The sequence below is a fragment of the Heterodontus francisci genome, chromosome 13, assembly GCF_036365525.1.
Source record: "Heterodontus francisci isolate sHetFra1 chromosome 13, sHetFra1.hap1, whole genome shotgun sequence".
NCBI classification, from domain to species: domain Eukaryota; kingdom Metazoa; phylum Chordata; class Chondrichthyes; order Heterodontiformes; family Heterodontidae; genus Heterodontus; species Heterodontus francisci.
In genome coordinates this window covers 15,679,613-15,701,383 of record NC_090383.1, presented here as the reverse complement: position 1 = coordinate 15,701,383, position 21,771 = coordinate 15,679,613, and the positions used below count along the sequence as shown (strand labels likewise).

The 21,771-nt window shown below is 43.8% G+C and overlaps 1 protein-coding gene across 8 annotated transcripts in view; it reads left to right on the top strand.

Moving 5' to 3' along the window:
- LOC137376757 (bifunctional protein GlmU-like) overlaps window positions 1-21,771 on the top strand; it is a 66,850-nt gene that overhangs the window by 26,050 nt on the left and 19,029 nt on the right. For 4 of the 8 annotated variants that reach the window (XM_068045746.1, XM_068045749.1, XM_068045748.1 and 1 more), the window contains 2 exons: window positions 4,313-4,346; window positions 6,972-7,078. In XM_068045746.1, coding sequence (XP_067901847.1) covers window positions 6,980-7,078 — 99 coding nt within the window. In that variant the 5' untranslated portion in view covers window positions 4,313-4,346; window positions 6,972-6,979. Of the gene's footprint in view, window positions 1-4,312; window positions 4,347-4,537; window positions 4,673-6,971; window positions 7,079-21,771 lie in introns of those variants that run through there. The other 4 variants (XM_068045751.1, XM_068045750.1, XM_068045744.1 and 1 more) reach the window with 3 other exon arrangements.

The following is a 21,771-nucleotide window of genomic DNA, read 5'->3' as shown; positions in this document are numbered from 1 at the left end:
TGAGATCTACAAAAGTAAGCTAAAGGGGTATACTGTGTACCCTACACTTCTGTTATAGCTGGAGTGTGGAGAAGATCATATCCACGGTAAATCTTCCAGCACGGAAACTACACTGCGCTTCCGGGTGTACTCGATCTGCAAGTAAATGGAGTCTTTTAAGTATGACCCTAGCAAAGGCTTTCCCCGGAATGCTAAGGAATGAGATGCCACTGTAGCTGTAGTTGTTGCAGTCTCCTCTGTCGCCTTTGTTTTTATATAGTGTGATGATTTTGGCATCACCCATCTCCTGTGGAACAAAGCCTAATTTCCAGCAGAGAAGGAGAAGGTCACAAAGGTGTGGCAATAGATGGGACTTTCCGTGCTTGAGCAGTTCAGCTGGAATTCCGTCCTTGCCAGGTGCCCTTCTGTTTGCTAGGTGTTCTAGGGCCTTCTTGTGCTTCAGTAATGAGGGATTTTCAGCCAACTCATTCATGACAGGAAGCTGTGGCAGAGCTTCAAGCGCAGACTGGGAGATGTCTGACTCACAGGAGTATAGCTCACGATAGTGTTCAGCCCAGCAGGACATCTGTTTACTTCTGTCGATGAGTACTTCACCATCTGCCAACTTCAGGGGAGCAGCTTCGGTGATGGCAGGGCTAAGCACCCTCTTGATCCCTTCGTGCATAGCTTGTAGATTTCCGAAAGTGACAGGGAGACCACTGTTACATTTAAGCTGAAATGGACCATGGCATGCACAAAGTAGTACACTCAAGGGGCAGGATTTTGTGGTGGAAATGGAGTCCGGCAGGCGCTAAAAATAGAGGCACTGGCCGGCGTGCCAGTTTCCTGTCGCTGTTCCTGCCGCCAGCGATTTTCGTCAGGACAGAGGAACCCAGCAACCCACCTGTTTTGGAGATGAGGTCAGTTAATGCTGTTAATGAGCTCATTGTTAGCTTGTTGAGAGCCAGTTCGAGATTTTGGTCGGGGTGCATGGCTTGCAAGCTGGATTGAGGCAGACCAGGTGCATGGAGGCTGCAATACAGTGGGGAGCCAGTCATGGCTGCACCATTAAATTAGATAGGCCTTTAAAAGGGAACATGGCTGAGAGGGGCACTCAGCCATTGGCACACAGTGCCATTGGGTGTGCACAGGTTGTGGGAATGTGGTCTGTACATGCTTGGGCATTGCAGGGGATGTGACCCTCCCGGTATCGCGGGGGCATAACAGGAGGGGTAAGACCGCCACACATTATTGGGAGTCCAGCTGTGCACAAGGAAGGCTGGTATTGGGAGCACAATTCTCCGATCTTGGGTCTAGTGGCAATGAGGATCAACATCCTCAGCAGCAGAGGCAGAGCCCCGGGCATGAGGAGAGCAGAGGAGAGGGATGAGGGGCAGGAAGGCAACAGAGCCTTGGATCTACTGCCAAAGGCGGAGCTACCTGGACATGTCAGAGAATCAAAGCTGCAGGAGACTGTGACTCTCCAGGCAGATGGTCACAGGGATTTGTGCCCTCGTCTCGGAAGACCTCACACCTGGCAGCACTGCTCGCCATGCCCTGCCAGTGGCCGTCAAAATCACAGTAGCCTTGAACTACTTCACCTCTGGCTCCTTCCAAGGATCAACCGTGGATTTCTTTGGCATCTCGCAAGTGGCTGCACAGCACTGCATCTCACAGGTCACTGATGCCCTACTTGCGAAAGCCAGACAGTACATCCAATTTCAGACAGATGGGGCCTCACAGGCACAAAGGGCAGTTGGATTCCCTCAGGTGCAGGCCATCATTGATGGTACTAATGTGGACATCAAGGCACCGACTGACCAGCCAGTGAGATTCATCAACAGGAAGGGCTTCCAATCCATCAACGTTCAGTTGGTCTGCAACCATAACAAGAACTTACTGCATGTGTATGCTTTCCTGGCAGCTGCCATGACTCCTTGAACCTCCAGCAAAGCAGGGCTCCGCAGCTCTTCATTCCACGTCCCCACCAAACTATATTGGTGGATTCTAGGGGACAAGGGATATCCCTTGAAGAGATGGCTACTCATCCCTTTACATGACTCTTGACACAGACACAATGGCGCTACAACCAAAGCCATCTGCTCACAAGGACCACCATCGAGCAGGCCATCAGGGTTCTGAAGATGCAGTTCTGGAGTCTGCATCAGTCAGGTGTCACCCTGCTGTTCCCTCCTGCAAGGGTTTTGTGCATTGTGGTAGTCTGCTGCACGCTCCATAACATGGCCCTCTGGAGAGGTGTGCACCTTAAAGAGGGTAAGGCCCTGGAAGGGCACAGCTCTTCGGAGGAAGAGGAGGAACAGGAGGTGGAAGATGCAGAACACAGATATGCCCTGGCTGCACATGGAGGTGGCTGGGCCCAACGCAGGACTCGAGGGTCTCATCAGGATGCCATCAACATTAGGGAGCATCTAATCCTGGCACGTTTCAGCTGAGCTCTTCTAACCCAGAAGCACTGTATGCTCTGGAACTCACTTTGAGCTGCCTGTGAGATCCATTAAATAGATCCACTCACCGCTAATGACTAATGCAGATCTCTCAAAGGTTTCACTGTCCACTTTCAATGACCCTTGCTTCCCTTTACCACCTCTTCCCTCTTTACCAATCTTCCTATTAAAGAATAGAAGCTCACAGGTCTGGTGTCATGTGTCAATATTTACATTGTGTTCGAAAAGTGAAGCGAACCCCAATGTACCACTCATTGCTCTGCCTGATAGGGTGGCCTCTGTTCTCGGCCACATCTACAGGGCAGTCCCCTTCTGGTCTTGGAGGAGGTGGAGGCAGCCTGTTCACTTGTCTCTGCTTCTGGCTGAGTAGCATGTGGAGGTGCCTGTGGGCACATCTGGAGGCTGCTTCCTTGGAATGAATGCAGGGGCAGCCTCAGTCATTGGGTCCAGCAGCATAGTTGGTCAGAGGGACCGAGGAGGCCGATGATGATGATGACAACCCTTGAGAGATGGCACCCTGATCCTCCTCAGTGACTGTCTCAGCCCTAGGCTGGGACTCTGGGTGGCTGGAAGGGAACAATTGGCATCCATTCCAAACATCTCTTCACCACTAGCTCCACTGGCCCATGTTCCATAGTGTAGCATGCATTCTGTGCACATTAGTGTACTGCTGCTGCATCCACTCTCAGTGCTGCCACATATGGCTGTCCATGAAGTTGGCCACTCTCTTAATGGAGGAACTTATGCATTCAAAGCCCGAAGCCATGGTGGCGCACATGAGCTGGATGGACTCCTCCATTCTCAGCCCATGACCCCACACTGGCTTAGGGAACTCTGAGAGGTGGGAGCACATCTGTTGCTGCTGGTCTAGGTAGAGACTCATGAGGCCCTGTATCTGAGCCCAGCTGAACATGGTTGTGTCTGTCCTCCATCCTCCGAAGGGGCTGTCCACAGTTGCTTTTGCCTCTCTCACCTCCTCCTGCTCACTCATGACGTGCTGTTCACTCAATGCCACCTTATCTAATCGTGCACGAGGACCCACCAATGTCAGTGTATCTGCGCTGATGTAGTATGCGATGTGACATTGCTGGCTTTGCAGTCTTGGTTTCTCGCGAGTGCCCAGGTGCCTTTGCAGGACTATGGCACTTCCTCATTCCATATCAGAACCTGTCGGAGACACGAGAGCATGAGAACTTGCCTTTGACAGAAGCCTTAACTGATCCCGGAAGGAAAATTTGGAAGGAAAAGGTCTCAGACTGCTCAGGACTAATGTCATGAGAGATCTCCCAGGCTTGTAAATGTCTAGAGATTAACATTAACCAAACAAAAGAACACTTCATTAGTTGCTTACAGTTTGGTTGCATTTGGTTGCTAACCAAGCTGTTGGTTGCAATTTATATGGAAAACCATACCAAAAACAGTTGGTCTTTATTTGTTCCTATATATAACTGTATCAAAAAAAATCCTAATTGATTCAGCTACCACTCTGATTTTTCATACTGGGTTTGATTGATTAGAGTGACTACTTGTGAAGAATAAAAAATATTACACCTAAAAATATGCAATTTCCTTTACTAAAGATGTCCATGTTCCACATATTCAGTACATTATTGCTATTTTATTTGTTGTACATTCAGTCTCAAAATGAACAATAAAATGTAATCTTCTAAACTTAAGGTCACAGTCCTTGTTTCTCTCAGCTCTGTGTCCATAGCATTTTAATGCCACCTGATGACGGTTGGCAGACGGAGAGAAATTATATTGTTTGCACTGCCTGATGAATAAGGTATCTGCTGAGTGAAGCTTTGCAAGTTTAATTATTATTTTTGAAAATTAAATGGTGCTGAATCAATATTTTATCTTTCCAGCAGTTCTTCCTTCTGAAACATATGTCTGACTAAGGTAAATGAAACTATTGCATGAATACGAGTACGCCTATTTCTGTTTGTTTATGTGTTTAAGAATTAATATAGGTTTTTGATAAGTATTATTGGTGCTAGTACAGTACAAGTGTCCTTTTTGTTTGTGCTGCAGTTAGACTGCACCTTCAGTATAGATGAACCTCATTCCTTTGTGCTGATACAGACCATGAAGCACGATCGTACTAAATTCACAGAAATTTGCAATTCTCGGGACCTAATCAGTAATGCAAATGATTTCTGATTGCTTGCATCCACTCAAACTGCCTTTTCACTGCTTCCTGGACTTTAATGCAAATTTACAACCCAGTAAGTGTAAAAATCTGTTGTGGGATGTCGTGGTGACAGATTGTTTGTTTATTTTAATAATGAGCAATAAGAGGGGGCTTAGTAATATTGATTTTGCTTTTAATGTTAAAGATCAGTACCCAACATTCCAAACTCCAGTCTTGTAAGCGACAGATTTGTGCCAGGAATTCACCATATAATAACTTGCTGTTATTAAAAGATGTCAAACAGCAGTTGGGTAGTTTTGTTTTATTTATTCATGGGATGTGGGCATCGCTGGCTAGGGCAGCATTTGTTGCCCATCCCTAATTGCCCTTGAGAAGGTGGTGGTGAGCTGCCTTCTTGAACCGCTGCAGTCCATGTGGGGTGGGTATACACACAGTGCTGTTAGGAAGGGAGTTCCAGAATTTTGACCCAGCGACAGTGACGGAGCGGCGATATAGTTCCAATTCAGGATGGTGTGAGACTTGGAGGGGAACTTGCAGGTGGTGGAGTTCCTCCACATTGAGTTCAATGTGCATAAAAATACCTGGGCTGCTTGATTGTGTGAACCATCTAGCAATTAGTTGAACAGCATCATTGGTTGAAACCAAAGAGCAGTTTTGCCTCCCACTTTGATTGGGGAGTCCTGCAGGATATTCTAAGCAAACATTAGGAAGCTAGAACACATCCTGTACATGTTCTTTTAAAAGAAATATTGAAGGCATAGGACTAAGCAACTCTTTAGTTCCTCACTCAAGTTCCTTTCTTCAGGTGTTGCTTTTGCTGGCTTAGTGTTGGTAATGGACAGGTGAGGGTGAAAAATCTAGAAGGAACCGTGAGACCAAATAGCCACCCATTTTGATTCTGATATATTTTCCATTGACACTTCTGTACAATAGTGGTGCCCATCCAAATGTGAGCAGTTGTGCTCCAATGAGTTGGTGTTGATGGACTGTAACCACCTGCCACATATCCCTTCCTTTGTAACACTGCACACTACTTAGATCACCTAAAAGGTGCCCAGCATTGCTAAGAGAGGCAGAATGACACAAAACATTTAAAAGGCGAAGGCAAGATGAAAGGTAGATTTAGGCACAATGGATCCACAATTCTACGTCAGTAGATTTTCCCAATTCATTGGGGGCTGGAAAAATTATTCTACCTCCCAGACTACCTGTCCCTTTAAGCTGGTGTTGATATCAATCACTTACAGCACCATGCATTTCCTGCCCCACCCACCGTGGTGAGCTTCCAAGCACAGACTGGAATCCTGCTGAAAATGTTTACATACGGCTGACTCCAGCAAGTTTGTTGACAAGTGTTCAACTAATTGCTAGATGATTCAAGTGGCCACTAAGCCTTGTCTGCCATACATATACCATGGGTCTGAGGAACTTCGAATCCATTGAGTGTTTGACCGGGAAAAGGGGCAGGGTGCTAATGTAAAGGATGGCAATCCTGTCCTTACTCATCCCCCACACAAGTGTGTTTTCCAACAGAGAACTTTCTTTAGCGATTAGGATTTGGAATCTACCTGGGGCGATGAGACTAATTGCAATGTCCTTATGCCTCCATGGTTGGCATCAACTAATTTGGCACAAAGGATCAAAAATGGAGGAACCTTTGTAATCTGTATGGTTTAAGTACCACCTCAGGCACTGCAGTTAACTACTAACATTTAGTTCATTTTTAAGTAAAGTTAGCTGATGAAATTGGGCTCATTCTTGTTGTTTCCCTTGTCCTCCCTACCTCCGCCTCTCCCCTGCCACAGTTAACAGTTCACAACATTCCTGTCAGTGGAGGGGGTTGGGGGGGATTTTGACTTTGGCTGATAGTATAAAATGGCGACATTGGATCAGCCGTTAATTATACACGTCTACTGATTTTCATTTCTGTGGAAGTCAGAGTGATTTCAAAAGCAGGACAGGAATTTTGAGATCAACATGCTGGGGCATTTGGAGTCAGCGATGCTCATAAAAGTAACTGGAGGGTGGGCATTAGTGCAGTTGGATTTGAATAAGTTGAATCTTGCAGAAGGTTGAAGAAGGGCATTAGAGAAGTCAAGCGTTGTGGTGATGCATGTGTAGAGTAGTATGTTGGCGGCAGAAAGGAGAGAGGAAACAGCACTGCAGTACAGCCTTGGTTTTAGATGGCTAAAAATCCATGATCAGTGCATTAAGAATAGTGATTTGGCTGAGGTAGCAGAGGGCAGTTAGGGTCTGTACTTCAGCATGGTTGGGAGGAAATTTGAAGAATTCAGCTGTGTTTAATTTTCTCCTCTCACATTATCTTTCCACTTTATTTCAGTAAGTTTCCCCTTTTTATCTTCTTCATGCAGTTAGCCTGATGTGCAGCCAAGAGGACACCAAGAGTTTGATGCCAGACAACTGTCAAAGACCATCCAGATATAACCCTCCCCTTGGGTTATTTCCATTCCTCCTGTTGGTAGTGTCAATTTTGTGATCAATTGTTTTTCAGATTTCCTCATGCACCATCCCCTTGAGGTTGCAGGCCAGACAAATGTCAATCTGCAATTCACTACCAGGAGGTATTCAAAACAGACTCAGTGGCTGATTTTCTACACTTTTTTGTAGGGGTGACACCGAACCTGGAGCCTGCTCAATATGGCATATTTGAGATTCAGGGTTTTCTAGGGAGACCTCTATGTGTTTCAAACTATATCCTATGAATTTGCAGTTTGTAGCAAAAAAATGAATTTATCATATTTTGGTTTTTATGTAAAATCTATTTTCCTTAGAGACATAATTCTATGGAAAGTTGTACATGTGACCCATTACCAATGTACCCTCTAATTTTTTTTTGGATTGCGTGGGTGATTTGTTTAAGTGCGCAGCCCCTTTAAATTTTTTTGCATGACTGCACACATGTGGTAACTTGGGGCCGAATTGTAGGCCATTGCAAGGGAATTTTCGGGTTACGGCCGTGCACCTTAGCGGGAACATTGCCTATTACCCAGAATGTAATGCATGAAAAGGAGTTAACACTGTCCAGAGTTGCAATTGTACGAGCTACATTTCACTACCTTGCAGATACTGAGCAAATTTGTTGATATTGTAAATTATTGAAATTTGTAGTGGAGAAGAATTCTTTTTGAATTTTTTCAAGGAATTTTCTTCTTTAAGATCTGCACAGAAGCCTCTATTTTATTCAATGGCTAGAATTTTAAAAGTAAATAAATTGAAAGTAGTTTAGACTTAAGACATAAAGGAGTTGTATTTCCACAGGGTTTCTCTGTAATTTCAGTAGAGATACCAGACAAATGGTGTAAACGGTGGTATTTTGGAAGTGGCTGGTGGAATTTCTGTAAAAATTAAATAAGATGCACTCTTTAAATTATTTCACAGGATGTGGGTGTTGCTGGCAAAGTCAGCATTTATTGCCCATCCCAAACTGCCCTTGAGAAGGTGGTGGCGAGCTGCCACCTTGCAGTATATATGCTGAAGGTCATAGCCTTTTTGATCCACTGAGTGCCTTGCTAGACCATTTCACAGGTCAGTTAAGAGTCAGCCATATTTCTGTGGGTCCTGAGTCACAGGTAGGCCAGACCAGATAAGGACAGCAGATTTCTTTCCTTGAAGAACATTAGTGAACAGATGGGTTTTTATGACAATCTGGTGGTTACATATCATTGTTACTGATTACTTATATTTTATTCCAGATTTATTTAATTAACTGAGTTTAAATTCCCCAGCTGCCGTGGTGGGGTTTGAACTCATGTCTCCTGATCATTAGTACATGCCTCTGGATTACTTGTCCAGCAACAAACCCATTCTGCTACTGTACCCCTTATGGAGTTCTATCTGTCCTAAAATCTGGAACAATCATTGGTATTTTTAAATTATGCTTTAGTAAAAACATAAGAACAAACATCCACTTTATAGCATTTTAGTTTTTATTACTAATTTGCACAATAGTTGACTAACTATGGCACCTGCCACAGTGAATCTGCCATGCTTTAATGAAGCTAGTTATATTGTTTGTGTATTATATAGGTGTGTATAATAAATTTGAAAGATCTGCATCCTTTAATTTTTTTATTGGTTTCTTGAGAGCCCTTGTTGACCTTTGCATACTTAATACAAATGTGTATGACTTTAAGTGCAATGAGCTTGATAAATAAGGTTTTTTTTATATACACCATGAACAGGGATAAAATTAGGAAGCCCCAGGTGGGGAAAACAATTTCACACCTCATTCCTCTCTTAATGCCGTGTTTTAATCCTTTTGAGAGGCAAAAGGCTTTTCGGAGACTAAATGGTTTAACTTTCTCGCCCTTGTCAAATTAATCATCGGATTGGAAAAGAGCAACAGCTTTCCGCTGGGTTTTGTGCAGTGTTGTGAAGGTAAATAAGTGAGCATTTCAGGTGATTCTTTCTGTGCACTGAGGTACGCGGGCTTCATTAATTGCCAGAGGATGCATTAAGCAGCGTTGGCTTTTGCTCACTGCCAGCCAATGCTCAGAGACAATCAAACCCATAAGGGCCATTTTCTGCATGAGCTAACTTTTTCCTCCCTCATGTTTTGAAGTCTTTGTTGACAATGACATCCTCAGTGGGAACATCAAATTAACACTTCATATTCACAGCTTTACATTCACAGGCAGGCTGAGGAAAGTCAAGGCAAACAAATGCTCCCATCATTTCTGCTTCATTTAATTACTGAATGGGGGGTTGGATACACTCACCTGTAGACAAAAGAGAGGTTGGAGCAGGCTGTGGTAAATTTTAATCAACGTGTCAGTCCGACCTTTAGTCCTATCAGATCACATAGCAGATTGCTACCTAACAAGAAAGGTGACGGCGAGGTGAAAACAAGTAAATAAACATGGAGCATTGCTAGGATAGTTCTGAAGCTTTTATTTTCATGGCCTTTTTTTCAATCTAGTGTGAGTGATCTGGCCTACGAAAGTAGGAAATACTTTGGAGCAATAGTGGCAGCATCTTAATGTGTGTATTAGCCAAATAGATTTCTGCGGCAGCCATTCCCACTATTTACCCTGCTTAAGTGGGTGAGAGATACCTTATTTGTCATGCCAGCTTCCTCAACAGTGAAAAGGCCTTCAGGCTACGCCCAGATATGGTTTAAATCGATCAATGTGAATTGGGTCGAATGATGACAAGGAATGCGAGGACAGTGGCAGGAAGTATACTTATTTTCCAGTAGCTCCTTTCAGGTCATGTTGGGCAGGAGCAGAATTGTGTAATCCCTTGTAAAAACTGGCCTCTTCAGAGTGGTGTAAAACTGGAATGTTCAGTTGGTTCAGTGGATTAGGTTGAATTCATATTAGCAGCTAAGGCTGAGAGGAGGGTATTAGGGACAAAGTAGCAATAGTCGGACAGTGTTGTATTGAAATCAGCCTACCAGGTGGTCTCAGCACTAGACACAGTGAAAGACTGGGGGCTGCTTGTTTGTTGTGGTAGAGCCTGGCAGTAAGCATTTAGATCTTGGGTGGGGTGCGGGCTTGGTGGCACTGATGCAGCTATTGAGAGCTTTGCAGAAATGCCTGTCAGGCCTGGCTTACCACAATCACAGCAGTGATTAAGTTTCTTTTGATCACACATTTAGTTCTCTGTTTATCAGGGGTGGGGGTGGGGAAGCATATTAATGTCTTGCACTGGGGCTACATAATTTCCCAGTGGGTCATGGGGTCAGGTTTGTATTTAGTTAGCGGTAATGATCTCGTTAGGGATCTGAATGGACCACCGTACAAGCTCATTCAGTGGAATGAGTGTGCCTTCCCTTCCCCCCTCCCCCACCCCCATCCCCTTCCTTGTGTGGGCCTACATAAGACATGAACTGTGATTAATGGACTTCCACGGCTTAATAACTTGCAAAACAGAATTAAACAAGAAGAGGTGAGGACAATTGGGAGTAGGACACAGGAGGAGCAGGAGGTTGTTGTAAACAGTGCTAATACAATCACTGTGCATGGGATTAAGGAAGATGGTTGCATACAATGGCACAGCTGGCAACTGGCAGGGAGCCAGGCCTGGGAGAAAGCTGCATTGCTGCTTCCAGGTGGCCGACTCAAGTTAGGCCTTTCAATGTTGTGGTGGTTTTAAAAGAAGGGAGAAAGGGCTGTGCTTACACAGCCACAACAAGTGAGAGGAAGCCATTGAGAAGAGGAAAAGAGATTAAATGGCTGAGAAAATGAGGAGGTGGGGCGAGGGGAAGAGAAGAGACAAGCTTCAAATGTGAAACACATCATTTAGGAAGAACAAGTAACCCTTGACATGCAAACTACAATTTCCATACTTTTGTCTCAGAATTCCCCAAGAATTTTAATGGCTGCATGTTAACAATGATCTGGAAGTTTTCCAGTATTAGCACCTAGAATAGTATGTATTCAAATTAACCAGTTTTTGCAGGTACCTCTGAAATATAATCAGAAGAGCAATACACATCATTTTATAATCCTGTCCAATTTTACCTGCCTGCTAAGTTTAGTGGGAAAAAGTATCTGTCTTTAGGAAATAATCATTTTTATTGGTGCAAAGCAATGAAGCAAGTAATAGTATGAATTAACATGAACTTATTCCACTCACAACATAACTGATAAAAGGGGGTGGGGGGATGGTTGTTGTGGAAGGAAAGGCACATCATTCCAATGAATGAGCTTGTTCAGTGGTCCCTAAGCTTCCAGATGTTGTTTCAGTGGTAGAGATTTAAAATAGTTTATTGCCTAATATGTTTTAACATCAAAATTACCAAAGTAAAGCAAAAAAATAAAAACACAGAAGATACTGGAAGTACATAGCAGATCAATCAGTTTCTGAAAAAGGGATGGGTTAATGTTTTGTGCAGAACTCTTATCAAATTAAGGGGACTGAAAATTCTTGCCCCTTCTCAGGCACTCTGGCAGGGGTATGATGGAAGGGCTGCTAATTAGGCCAGGGCCCCCAAATGCCCGTTTATCCAGGTCCCCAGCTCTAGTGCGGGCATTCTGTGTGGTATTGTATGGAGTGGAGTCCTTACCCATACTTTACAAGGACAGCAGTATAAGAGGGGGCAGTAATGGGTGTTGGATCTGCCTTTGTCAGGAGTTCCTGTAGTCCTGGCCCCTCATTTGGTGGATGTGTTATTGGCAGTGGTATGCCTGGTGAGGCCAGGCATGCTAGGTTGCCAAATGGTGCATGTGGACCAGTCAAGAAAAACTATATGTTTTTAAGGATAAGGATAACAATTAGGAATATTAATTCATTGGTTGGAAACTTGGATTAAACTTTTAATGGAAAAATCCTGCAGTTAACTTTTTAAAAAACTGACAGCCAATGTGGCCACTGCAATTTGCATCTGAAACACCTTTTAACATTCCAAGGCCCTAACCGGAGACAGAGGTTTAAGGAGCATGGGCCCAGAACAATGGCTTTCTCTAAGTGATTGAATTATCTAAAATTGCTTCATTAGCATGGCATTCAAAGTAATCTTAACACCTTGACTTTGAAAAAGCAAACCACTCCAAGTGTAAATATTGTCATCCTGGGGCCAGGGGAGCCAATTCTGAACCATGAATCTCATTAGAAGGTTCCAGAGAATACACTGAGGCAGTCATGTGAACGTCTGTCCACCTCTGTGAAAACTGGGAGTTTCCTTGAACAAAGAGTGAAGCCAGTAACTCAAACTTTGCAGCAGCAGAAAGGCTGTGCGCCTCCATCTCTGACTTTCTCCAGATATCACAACAAGTCTGAAAACTGCCTGCGACTGTGAATCCTCCAAGCCTACAGATTACTACAGACAGAGACCAGGGGAATACAGCCACCCACAAGTCTGCCTCCAAAAAATCCTGAGCTAAGTAGGCCAGCCGCAAAGTGCACATTGACCAGCCAAAGACATCAAGAATACAACTCCAGCCAGAATCATCCAACCTCACAGACTGTGTATTTAATTTCCATTTATTCCGGACTCTAATCCAACCATAAAATCTACTTTTCACTCTGTGATCTATTTGTGTGTGTGTGTGATTCTTGTGTGTACATGTGCGTGAATGTGTAGCGTATTTTTATTTCTTTTAAGATCGGGTTTAGATTGTTAAGTATAATAAACTCACCTCTTTCTTGTTTAAACTCAAGAAAACCTGTCTGGTTCTTTCACGATCACGTTAAATGTAAAACACTCATGGAGGTGGTAAGCACAACCACTGTTTAAAAAGGAATAAACCCTGTTGCGGTCAAATAAGAGGAAGGGCAAGAGGGGAGCCTATGAATTCCCCTCCTCACCTGGTCGTAACAGGACCCCACCCAAGTCTTGTCAACAAATTCTTGTCAACAAATACAGTGGGGAACATCACAGCCTAGTCCACTCCAGCAAGGGTAGCAGTCAGGGGTGGCAATCCTGGCAATTATTTATCTTTCCTTTCCCAGCTGTGCATGCTTCAGGCCAAGTGTAGTGCATCTATTACAAAAAATTATCTCTTAAATGTTGTATAAATTAAAATACCATGGCAACAGCAAAATGAGAAAAGTATCTAAAGTTGTTTGCGCATTAGGCCATAACTTACTCGTCGTGCCTTTTATTGCTTTCTCTGGTCTGCCTCATTCATGAAGGTTAATAAATCAAGGCATCGCTATCGGATATAACTTGTCCTCTGTGTGGAAATGAAAGTATTTTCAAAGTTAAAAGGTAATCAAAATGTCATCATGGGGTCAGGATGCACTTGTGTTCTGAGGCAACTTTTAATTTTGTTCCACTATTGTAGAAAATGATTGAGAATAAAAAGAGACTTTCTAATGTTAAATGATCTCAGCAGCTTACGAATGCACATTAGAATTGCAGAATGGTGTTCTCCCAGTGGTTGTGTTGGTCAAGGCAAGTATGGAACTAAACTATACAATCCACAAATACTCCAACTTTGATTTCTCTTCTGTACTGAGTTAGCTAATCTCAGCTGTGGTGGTAGTATAGGCATTGTACTTAAAGACTTGCTTTTATATGTCTCCTTACAAGTCCTCGGAATGTTCCAAAGTGCTTTACAGCCAATGAATTAGCTTTTTGAAGCACCGTCACTGTTGTTTTTGCTAGAAAATATGGTGACCATTTTACACACGCCATCGTCCCACAAACAGCACTAAGATAAAGTGTCAGTTTGGGGTGAAAATTGATTTATATCCATTTTCAGGTCTGAAATGGATGTTGCATACTCCGAGCTAGATCCTGTTTTCCAGGTGCTGGGAGCAGCAGTGGGTGCAGAAAATGATGGCTGCCACGCATGGGGCCTGCACCACTGTGATCTTGCACCTGGCGGACACTTTGCACATGCATGGCAGCCACCCCCCCCTCCCCCAATCATGTGGCGGAGGCGGCCTCGGCAACGCCGTTCATAGTGTCACCTGTTGGAGGAACAGGTGCTGGCGCCATTTTTAAAAGGCTGTTAGCCCTACAAACAGCACAACATAATTTAGAGTTGGCCCCTTCCCCACACCCACACACACTGCATAGTGCAGAATTGACCCCTTCCCCACACCCACACACAGTGCATAGTGCAGAATTGACCCCTTCCCCACACCCACACACACTGCATAGTGCAGAATTGACCCCTTCCCCACACCCACACACAGTGCATAGTGCAGAATTGACCCCTTCCCCACACCCACACACAGTGCATAGTGCAGAATTGACCCCTTCCCCACACCCACACACAGTGCAGAATTGACCCCTTCCCCACACCCACACACAGTGCATAGTGCAGAATTGACCCCTTCCCCACACCCACACACAGTGCAGAATTGACCCCTTCCCCACACCCACACACAGTGCATAGTGCAGAATTGACCCCTTCCCCACACCCACACACAGTGCATAGTGCAGAATTGACCCCTTCCCCACACCCACACACAGTGCATAGTGCAGAATTGACCCCTTCCCCACACCCACACACAGTGCAGAATTGACCCCTTCCCCACCTCGTGGTGCCAGCTTTCCCTGGACGGGAAAGTGAAGATGCGTGAGTGTCACACATCACGCTGAAGATCGGGAACTGACGGCAAGATCGCTATGGATTATGTTTAAATTAATGCAAAGATCTAATTAGCATATGGAAAGCAGGGTCGCAGAGCAGCGGAGGGGTTGCCCCGGAGCTTCCCCGTCACCGGGAAGATCGGGCCCAGCAATCCTGGCATTGGGTTCCAATGTGGCTGCTGACGCTCGGATTTTCCAGCACCCCGCTGCCCCCACCAGCCACGGAACCCAACGTTGGGCTGGGAGCAAAATCCAGCCCCATGTATGTGTCCTAATCCAGGGGCCCAAGCTAGATCTGAAAATGGGCTTCATTAATATTATCTGGGTATTTGTCATGGCTCCATTTTAAGAAGGTAAATATTGTGCTGCTTGCCTTACTGGCAGCACGCTTGAGGTAAGTGATGGGAGTGGTTTGTGGGGTTGAGCGGAGGGGTTTGTGGGGTTAATGGAGGGGGTTGAGGGGTTTGTGGGTTGAGGGGGGAAGCAATCCTGTGGAGTTAGGAGAGCACTGCAGCACCTCTTGCTTCAACAAAAATGATTTTTTAAAAAGGAAAACGTACCTCTAATGGCAATCACTGAAGAATCCTGATGGGGTAAAACTCCACAAATCTGCTCATGGTTATTCAGTTTCCCAGAGGGAGCCTAACACAGTTGTTAACCCCCTCATTTACACATGTAAGGGACCTAATGGCTGGTCGCCAAAGAAATGGACTGAGCCATTATTATAAAACGGATGTGACATGGTCCAATTGCGAAGTTCTTTTCGTGTTTTTGGTTAGGGGATGAATATTGACCAGGCCAGCTGGATAACTCCCTGCTCATCTTTGAAACAGTGCATTTACAATCTTTTAAGTCCACCCGAACTGGCAGACTGGGCCGTAGTTTAGTATCTCATCTGAACAACAGCACCTGTGACAATGCCACACTCCCTCTGCACCGCACTGAAGTGTCAGCCTTCATCATCTGCTCGGGTCCTGGAGGGGACTTGAACCCACAGCTTTGTGACTCAGAGGTGCTACCATTTAAATTGGCCTATGCAAGGTTTCTGCTTGTGAGCAATATCCGGTGACCCTGCTTAAATATGTCTGCATAATGTAATTAAGTAAGAACCGGTTTGGGCTCAGATTTAGTGCCTTGTCCGCCCTCCCGGTAGTTAAATAATGTCCAAGCATTGGCTGGCTACACTCACACATGAAGAACGGGTGAGGTATCAGATGGTGTCTGACATCTGTGGAGTCTTATCCCCTCAGAAGAAGAGGAGAGAAAGGTGAAGAAAATTGAGAAAAAAAGCCCCGCAATTCTATCCAGTGACCTCCTGCTGGGAAATTTGCTTGTGTGGACAATGAGGCCCCCACAGTCACAAAGCAAAATGAATCCTATTGCTCAGTCTTGCACCGAAGTTGGTCAATTGCTTGAGAGGAAGAGGGAGAGAAATTCAGACTAAATTTGCTGCACGGAATGAGTAGAAGGTAATTCTGATCATTCTTATTGGGTAAGCATGTTATAGCTTTACTATATTATAGCAGTGGGAACTCATTGTTCAATTCCCTCCAGCAGAGGAGTTCATGATTTTCAATTTGGTGAGTTCCTGATCTTAAAAGAGATACTGTAGGAAGGAACTTACCAGGAGCCAGGTGCTTTCCTACATAATCCAGGAGTCAATTGTAAAAAGCGGCTAAATAAACAAAAACGACATTTTCCCAAGCCTTACAGAAAAGGTCCCGTTTCCATACACGCTTGCCACCTTTTCCCACTAACACGCCCTAACCGATATAGTCTTCTGCGATTCTCATCTATTGGGCTGTCTGAGAGCAATCAAAATTCACTCTCACCGGTCGGTAGCAGATGGGTTTTAATCATGCACAGCTCGGGGAACTGCACTGCTACCATCTGTTTCGGAAACTGGCACTTTACACTTGATACAATTAGCTTCTGAATTCTGATGAGTTTGCCAACAAAAAGTTTTATTTGATTCAGGACTTGTATAAATTATAGATAAAAGTAACTATTTCCAGGCCTTTATGCTGCTAACAATTCAAACATTTAATTAAATTAAACCACACAGCAGTCACCCTTGCAAGGACATGATAGGTGTTTTAGTTCAATAGAATTGTTTCATTGTCCCTTCCCCTCACCTTTCACAAAGGCTCATATTTTTACTGGACTGGGGTTCCACAAGTGCCATCCATCGTCCAGGCCTAAGTGGCTTTTCTTCATTTACAATCGTAGACAGTGAGTCCCAGTGGGATATTTGAATGGGGAAGTTGTTCCTGTGCTTACCCAGCGTCCACATACACACACACATTCCACCAAGCATCGCTTTAAAGCAATCAGGATTGAGAATGCTAGCCAACATTCCCTTTTCTTAACGCAGTGTCACTGAGGCTAATTGTGGCACACCTATTGTTGCCCCACTGACATCGGCTAGCTAAAAACGGGATGGAGATTAAACCTGACAGCTTCCTGGTTTGTGTATTCAGGACTGCAGCAAGTTTGACAATCATGAGAGAGGAACTCACTGGAGTTCTATGCTTAGATTGCATGTTTTATTAAAGAGGTGACCACATTAACAAATGATGGATGTGGGTGGCACTAAAGGTGAAACGAATGGGTTTTGTTTTTAAAAAAGGTTAACAAGTGTTAATTTGTCTTTGAAAAATAAAGATCCTTGTCACATGAGTGCTTGTCTGCACTTACTGGGATAAGTTGCACAAAATAATTTATTATTAAAGCTTTAGCTATGAAATAGTTTTAATTTTAGTTATGTTTTAAAAGATTGTTTTTCATTAATGTATCATAATTATGAAAGCCACTATCGGCCTGAGTTATCATTGTGATCAAATTGCATAAATCATGTTTCTTCTTTCCAATAACATAAGATAATCTTCACACTGTTTATCTATGCTTTATTTTGTAACAAGTACCTACCCATTTCACTATCTTTAAATTGTACAGAAATGAGAGGCAAAGCCAATAGGTCAACAGCAAATGAAGGTAAATTATACGGGAGGAATACAGTAACATGTAGTGTGGGTGCAGAGAAAATTTGCAGTGTTCTGAAGAGCAGAATGGAAAGGTTAGACTGCACCTGAACACCTGTGGACTCACTTTTCCCCTACAACGAGCAGTGATAATACAATCACATAATCAGGCTCTTATGGAGTTAGAATGGTTGGCTACCTTTTAATTCAATCTTCTTTTAATTGTTTTAACACACAGTGTTGTGAGTCTCCTCTCTGTTTAACCAACAGCTAAAGGAAAAGATATTCACACTGTGATTAGGGACCATTATTGTTATGTGTGTGCAGGGCTGATTTAAGGAGACTATGTATGTTCCTCAGGGGTGGGGAAGATGACAGCTGATGAGAGCACTTTAAAGGCCCCCCTCTAATTATTTACTCATTACAGATGACTGCTGAATTGAATGCTTATTACCGTGCTTACATGGCTTACATTGCTTGTGTTTAATACTTGACAACCTGTCCCATTTGAGTTGGCACATAATAAAGGCACTGTGAATTATAATGGGACAGGATCCAGGCTTTATCTGTTGTTGAATTTCAGATTCCCAGCTGAAAACTGATGTTATTTGACAATCACTTCACAGTGTTTGCAAAGAACTGGACTGTGACTAAATTGTACCCACCATGACTGACAGCACTAATAACAGGTTAAAACTGATCTGTTTCATCAAAGGATCTGTTTCTTTAGTGCCATAGTCTGAAAAATAGAGGATATAGGTAATAACCTTAAAAAAAGCCAAGTTCAGATTTATTGTTTTGAAGGAGACTGCCAACTTTCCTATTTACAATTGTAATACTTCCACTGAAATATTCTTTATTAATCTATTGATATGTCCATTATAATTATTTTGCACAGAAGATGCAGTTTTGATTTAATTTAAATGTTATACCATTACTAAAACTGGCATCTGTCCTTGGGAGATTATAAAGCATCTGACAGAACATCACAGTTACTCCAAATCTTACTGAATTGGAGCCAATTTTCTTAGCATGGAATTACCCAGGAATATCAAACTAACGGCAATATTAATTTTTATTACCTGCATTACAAGTGTTCTAAAAATGCACTGAAATGTAAAATCTGATTAAAAAGAGTTGGCATCCTTCTGTCTACAGAAGATGATGGACACGCAGCAAACAATCCATTTAGGTGGGGTGTCTTCTCTTGATGCACCTTTGCTGATGGCTGTGAAGGCCAATCCTTGAGAGGTAGGTTCTGCCACAAGTGCTGCACATGAAGCTACCAAATGATGCTGTGAATTGTTGTTTTTGATGTTGTTGCCTGTTGCCAAGCTGCTGTAACAACTTGTTATCATGGTCGTGCACACCAGTCCCCAGGATGTGTCCCCATTTCCCTCTTACACCAGCTAGTGACTCCCAAGTCGACATTCAGGGCCTTCATGAGACATTTGCAAGCATCCTTTGGGCATCCCACTGGTCATCTGGTCCTGGCTATATCACCATACAGAAGGTCCTTGGTATGCGACCGTCTTCCATCTGTGGATGTGTCTGATCCACCGAAGCCGCCTCTGTTTGATTAGTGCCAACACATTTAGGAGCTCTGCCTTTGAGAGGACTGCCACATTTGTGATTTTGTCCTGCCAGGATATAGACATAATGTGCCGCAGACAGCGAAGATGGAAATTATTGAGCTGCTTTTCCTGGTAGCTGTAAGTCACCCATGTTTCACAGCCATACAGCAAGGTGCCGAGAACACAGGCCTTAGAAGCCATCAGCTTGGTCCTAAAGGTCAGCTTGGTGTTATTTCATGCACGTTTTGCAAGTCAGCCAAAGGTGGTAGCTGCTTTCCTGATGCATGTATCGAGCTCTGCGTCGAGGGATAGATTGTCTGTTACCGTGGACCCAAGGTAGCAGAATTTGCTAACCACGTCCAGTGAGGTGTTATTTAGTGCGATCAGGGGTGGAGATGTAACACCTTGTCCCATGACCACAGTTTTCTTGAAGCTTATTGTCAAGGAGAACAAGTTACAGGCACGGGAGAGACAGTCCATGAGTCTTTTGTAGCTGAGTTTCCATGTGAGCGACTAGCGCAGCATCATCAGTGTAGAGGAGTTCTCTGTTCAGGAAATGATGTGTTTTTGTCTTTGCTTTCAGCCTTGATAGATTGTAGAGCTTGCCGTCTGACCTAGTGTGCAAGTAGACCCCTTCCATATCTGCAGGGAAGGCAAAGGTCAGGAGCACGGAGAAGAAGATTTCAAGCAGAGTGGTGGCTAGGACACAACCCTGTTTCACTCCATTCTTCACTCTGAAACTGTCGGAAGTGGAGCCATCAAACTACAGTGCAGTGTATGTTGTCATGGAAGGAGTGGATGACACTGAGGAGCTTTGATAGACAGTCAATTTTTCCCAAACACTTGTAGAGCCCTGCTCTGCTGACAATGTTGAATGCCTTAGCGAGATCTACAAAAGTAAGCTGAAGGGGTATACTCTGTTCCCTGCACTTGTCTTGTAGCTGGCGTATGGAGAAGATCGTATCCACAGTCGATCCGCCAGCACAGAAACTGCACTGCGCTTCTGGGTACACTCAATCTGCAAGTAAGTGGAGTCTTTTAAGTATGACTCTAGCAAAGGCCTTCTCCGTGATGCTAAGCAGTGAGATGCCCCTGTAGTTGTTGCAGTCTCCTCTGTTGCCTTTGTTTTTGGAAAGTGCGATGATTTTGGCATCATATCAAATCTAATCTGATTAAAAGAAACAAAAATATAAAGCTTATTGGTTGTACCATGTTGCACAATCAAGCTACACAATCCTAAACAGCAAATAAAATGATTAAATGATTAATCATAGTCTGTAATAGGAGATTATTTTAACTTTTTTCCAACTCCTCTCCTGAAGATAACTCGTGCTGGTTTATAGGAACCACTTGAATTTATGTAGCAACTTTAATGGCAGAGAAACAACTCAAGGTGCTTCAGAGATCAAAGGATGATGGAGGCCAAGCCAAAGAATGAGATTTGGATAGGTGACCTCCTGCTTGGTCAAAGAGATGGGTTTAATGGAGTGCTTTAGAAGAAGAGAGGAAGGTGGAGAAGTGGAGATGTTTATGAAGGGCGTTCCAGGGAGCAGGATCTAAATAGCTGAAGGTGAGTGTTGAGGTACAGATAAACAAGATGCCAGAATCAGAGGATGGGAGTGTTTGGAAAGGACCTTGTAGGGCTGGAGGAGGTTACGATGGTAGGGAGGGGTGAGGCTAATGAAAGGATTTAAACATGAAGATGACAATTTTAAGTTGGAGGTTTTGGGGATTGGGAACCAATGTAGATCAGTGAGGATTGGGACAATGGGCGAGAAGGAAGATAGGACACAGGCAGTGGAGTTTGGGATAAGCTGAATCATAGAGAGGGTGGAGGATGGGAAATTAGCCAGATGAGCATTGGAATCTGTGGCTGAAAGAAAAGGTTAGGGTTTCGGCAGCAGACATGCTGAGGTCAGGGTACGAACAGGTAATGTTAGGGAGGTGGGAATAGCCTACCTTTTTTTATTGGGAAGGATATGGGATCAGGTGCTCAGCTTGCAGTTAAATATTATGGATTGGAAGATGGCAAACGTTACCTAATTATTAAGGAAACGATGGAGAGAGAAAACAGGGAACTCTAGGCCAGTTAGTCTGACATCAGTTGTAGGGAAAATGCTGGGATGTATTATTAGGGACATGGTAACAGAACACTTAGAGAAACATAGTATGATTAGGCTTAGGAAAGGGAAATTGTGTTTGACAAATCTGTTAGAGTTTTTTTGAGGTTGCAACATGCAGGGCAGATAAGGGGAACCAGTGGATGTAGTGTATTTGTATTTTCAGAAAGCATTTGATAAGGTGTCACACAAGAGGATATTACACAAGATTAAATCTCATGGGAGTAGGACAAATATAATAGCATGGATTGAGGATTGTTCAATGGACAGAAAAGAGATAGTATGAATAAATAGGTCATTTTTGGGTTGGCAGGCCGTAACTAGTAGGATACTGGAAGGATCAATACTTTGGCCTCAGCTATTTACATTTTATATCAATGGCTTAGATAAGGGGACTGAGTGTCATGTATCCAAGTTTGCTGACGATACAAAGTTAAGTGGGAAAGTAAGCAGTGCAGAGGGTGCAAAGAGGCTGCAAAAGGACAGGT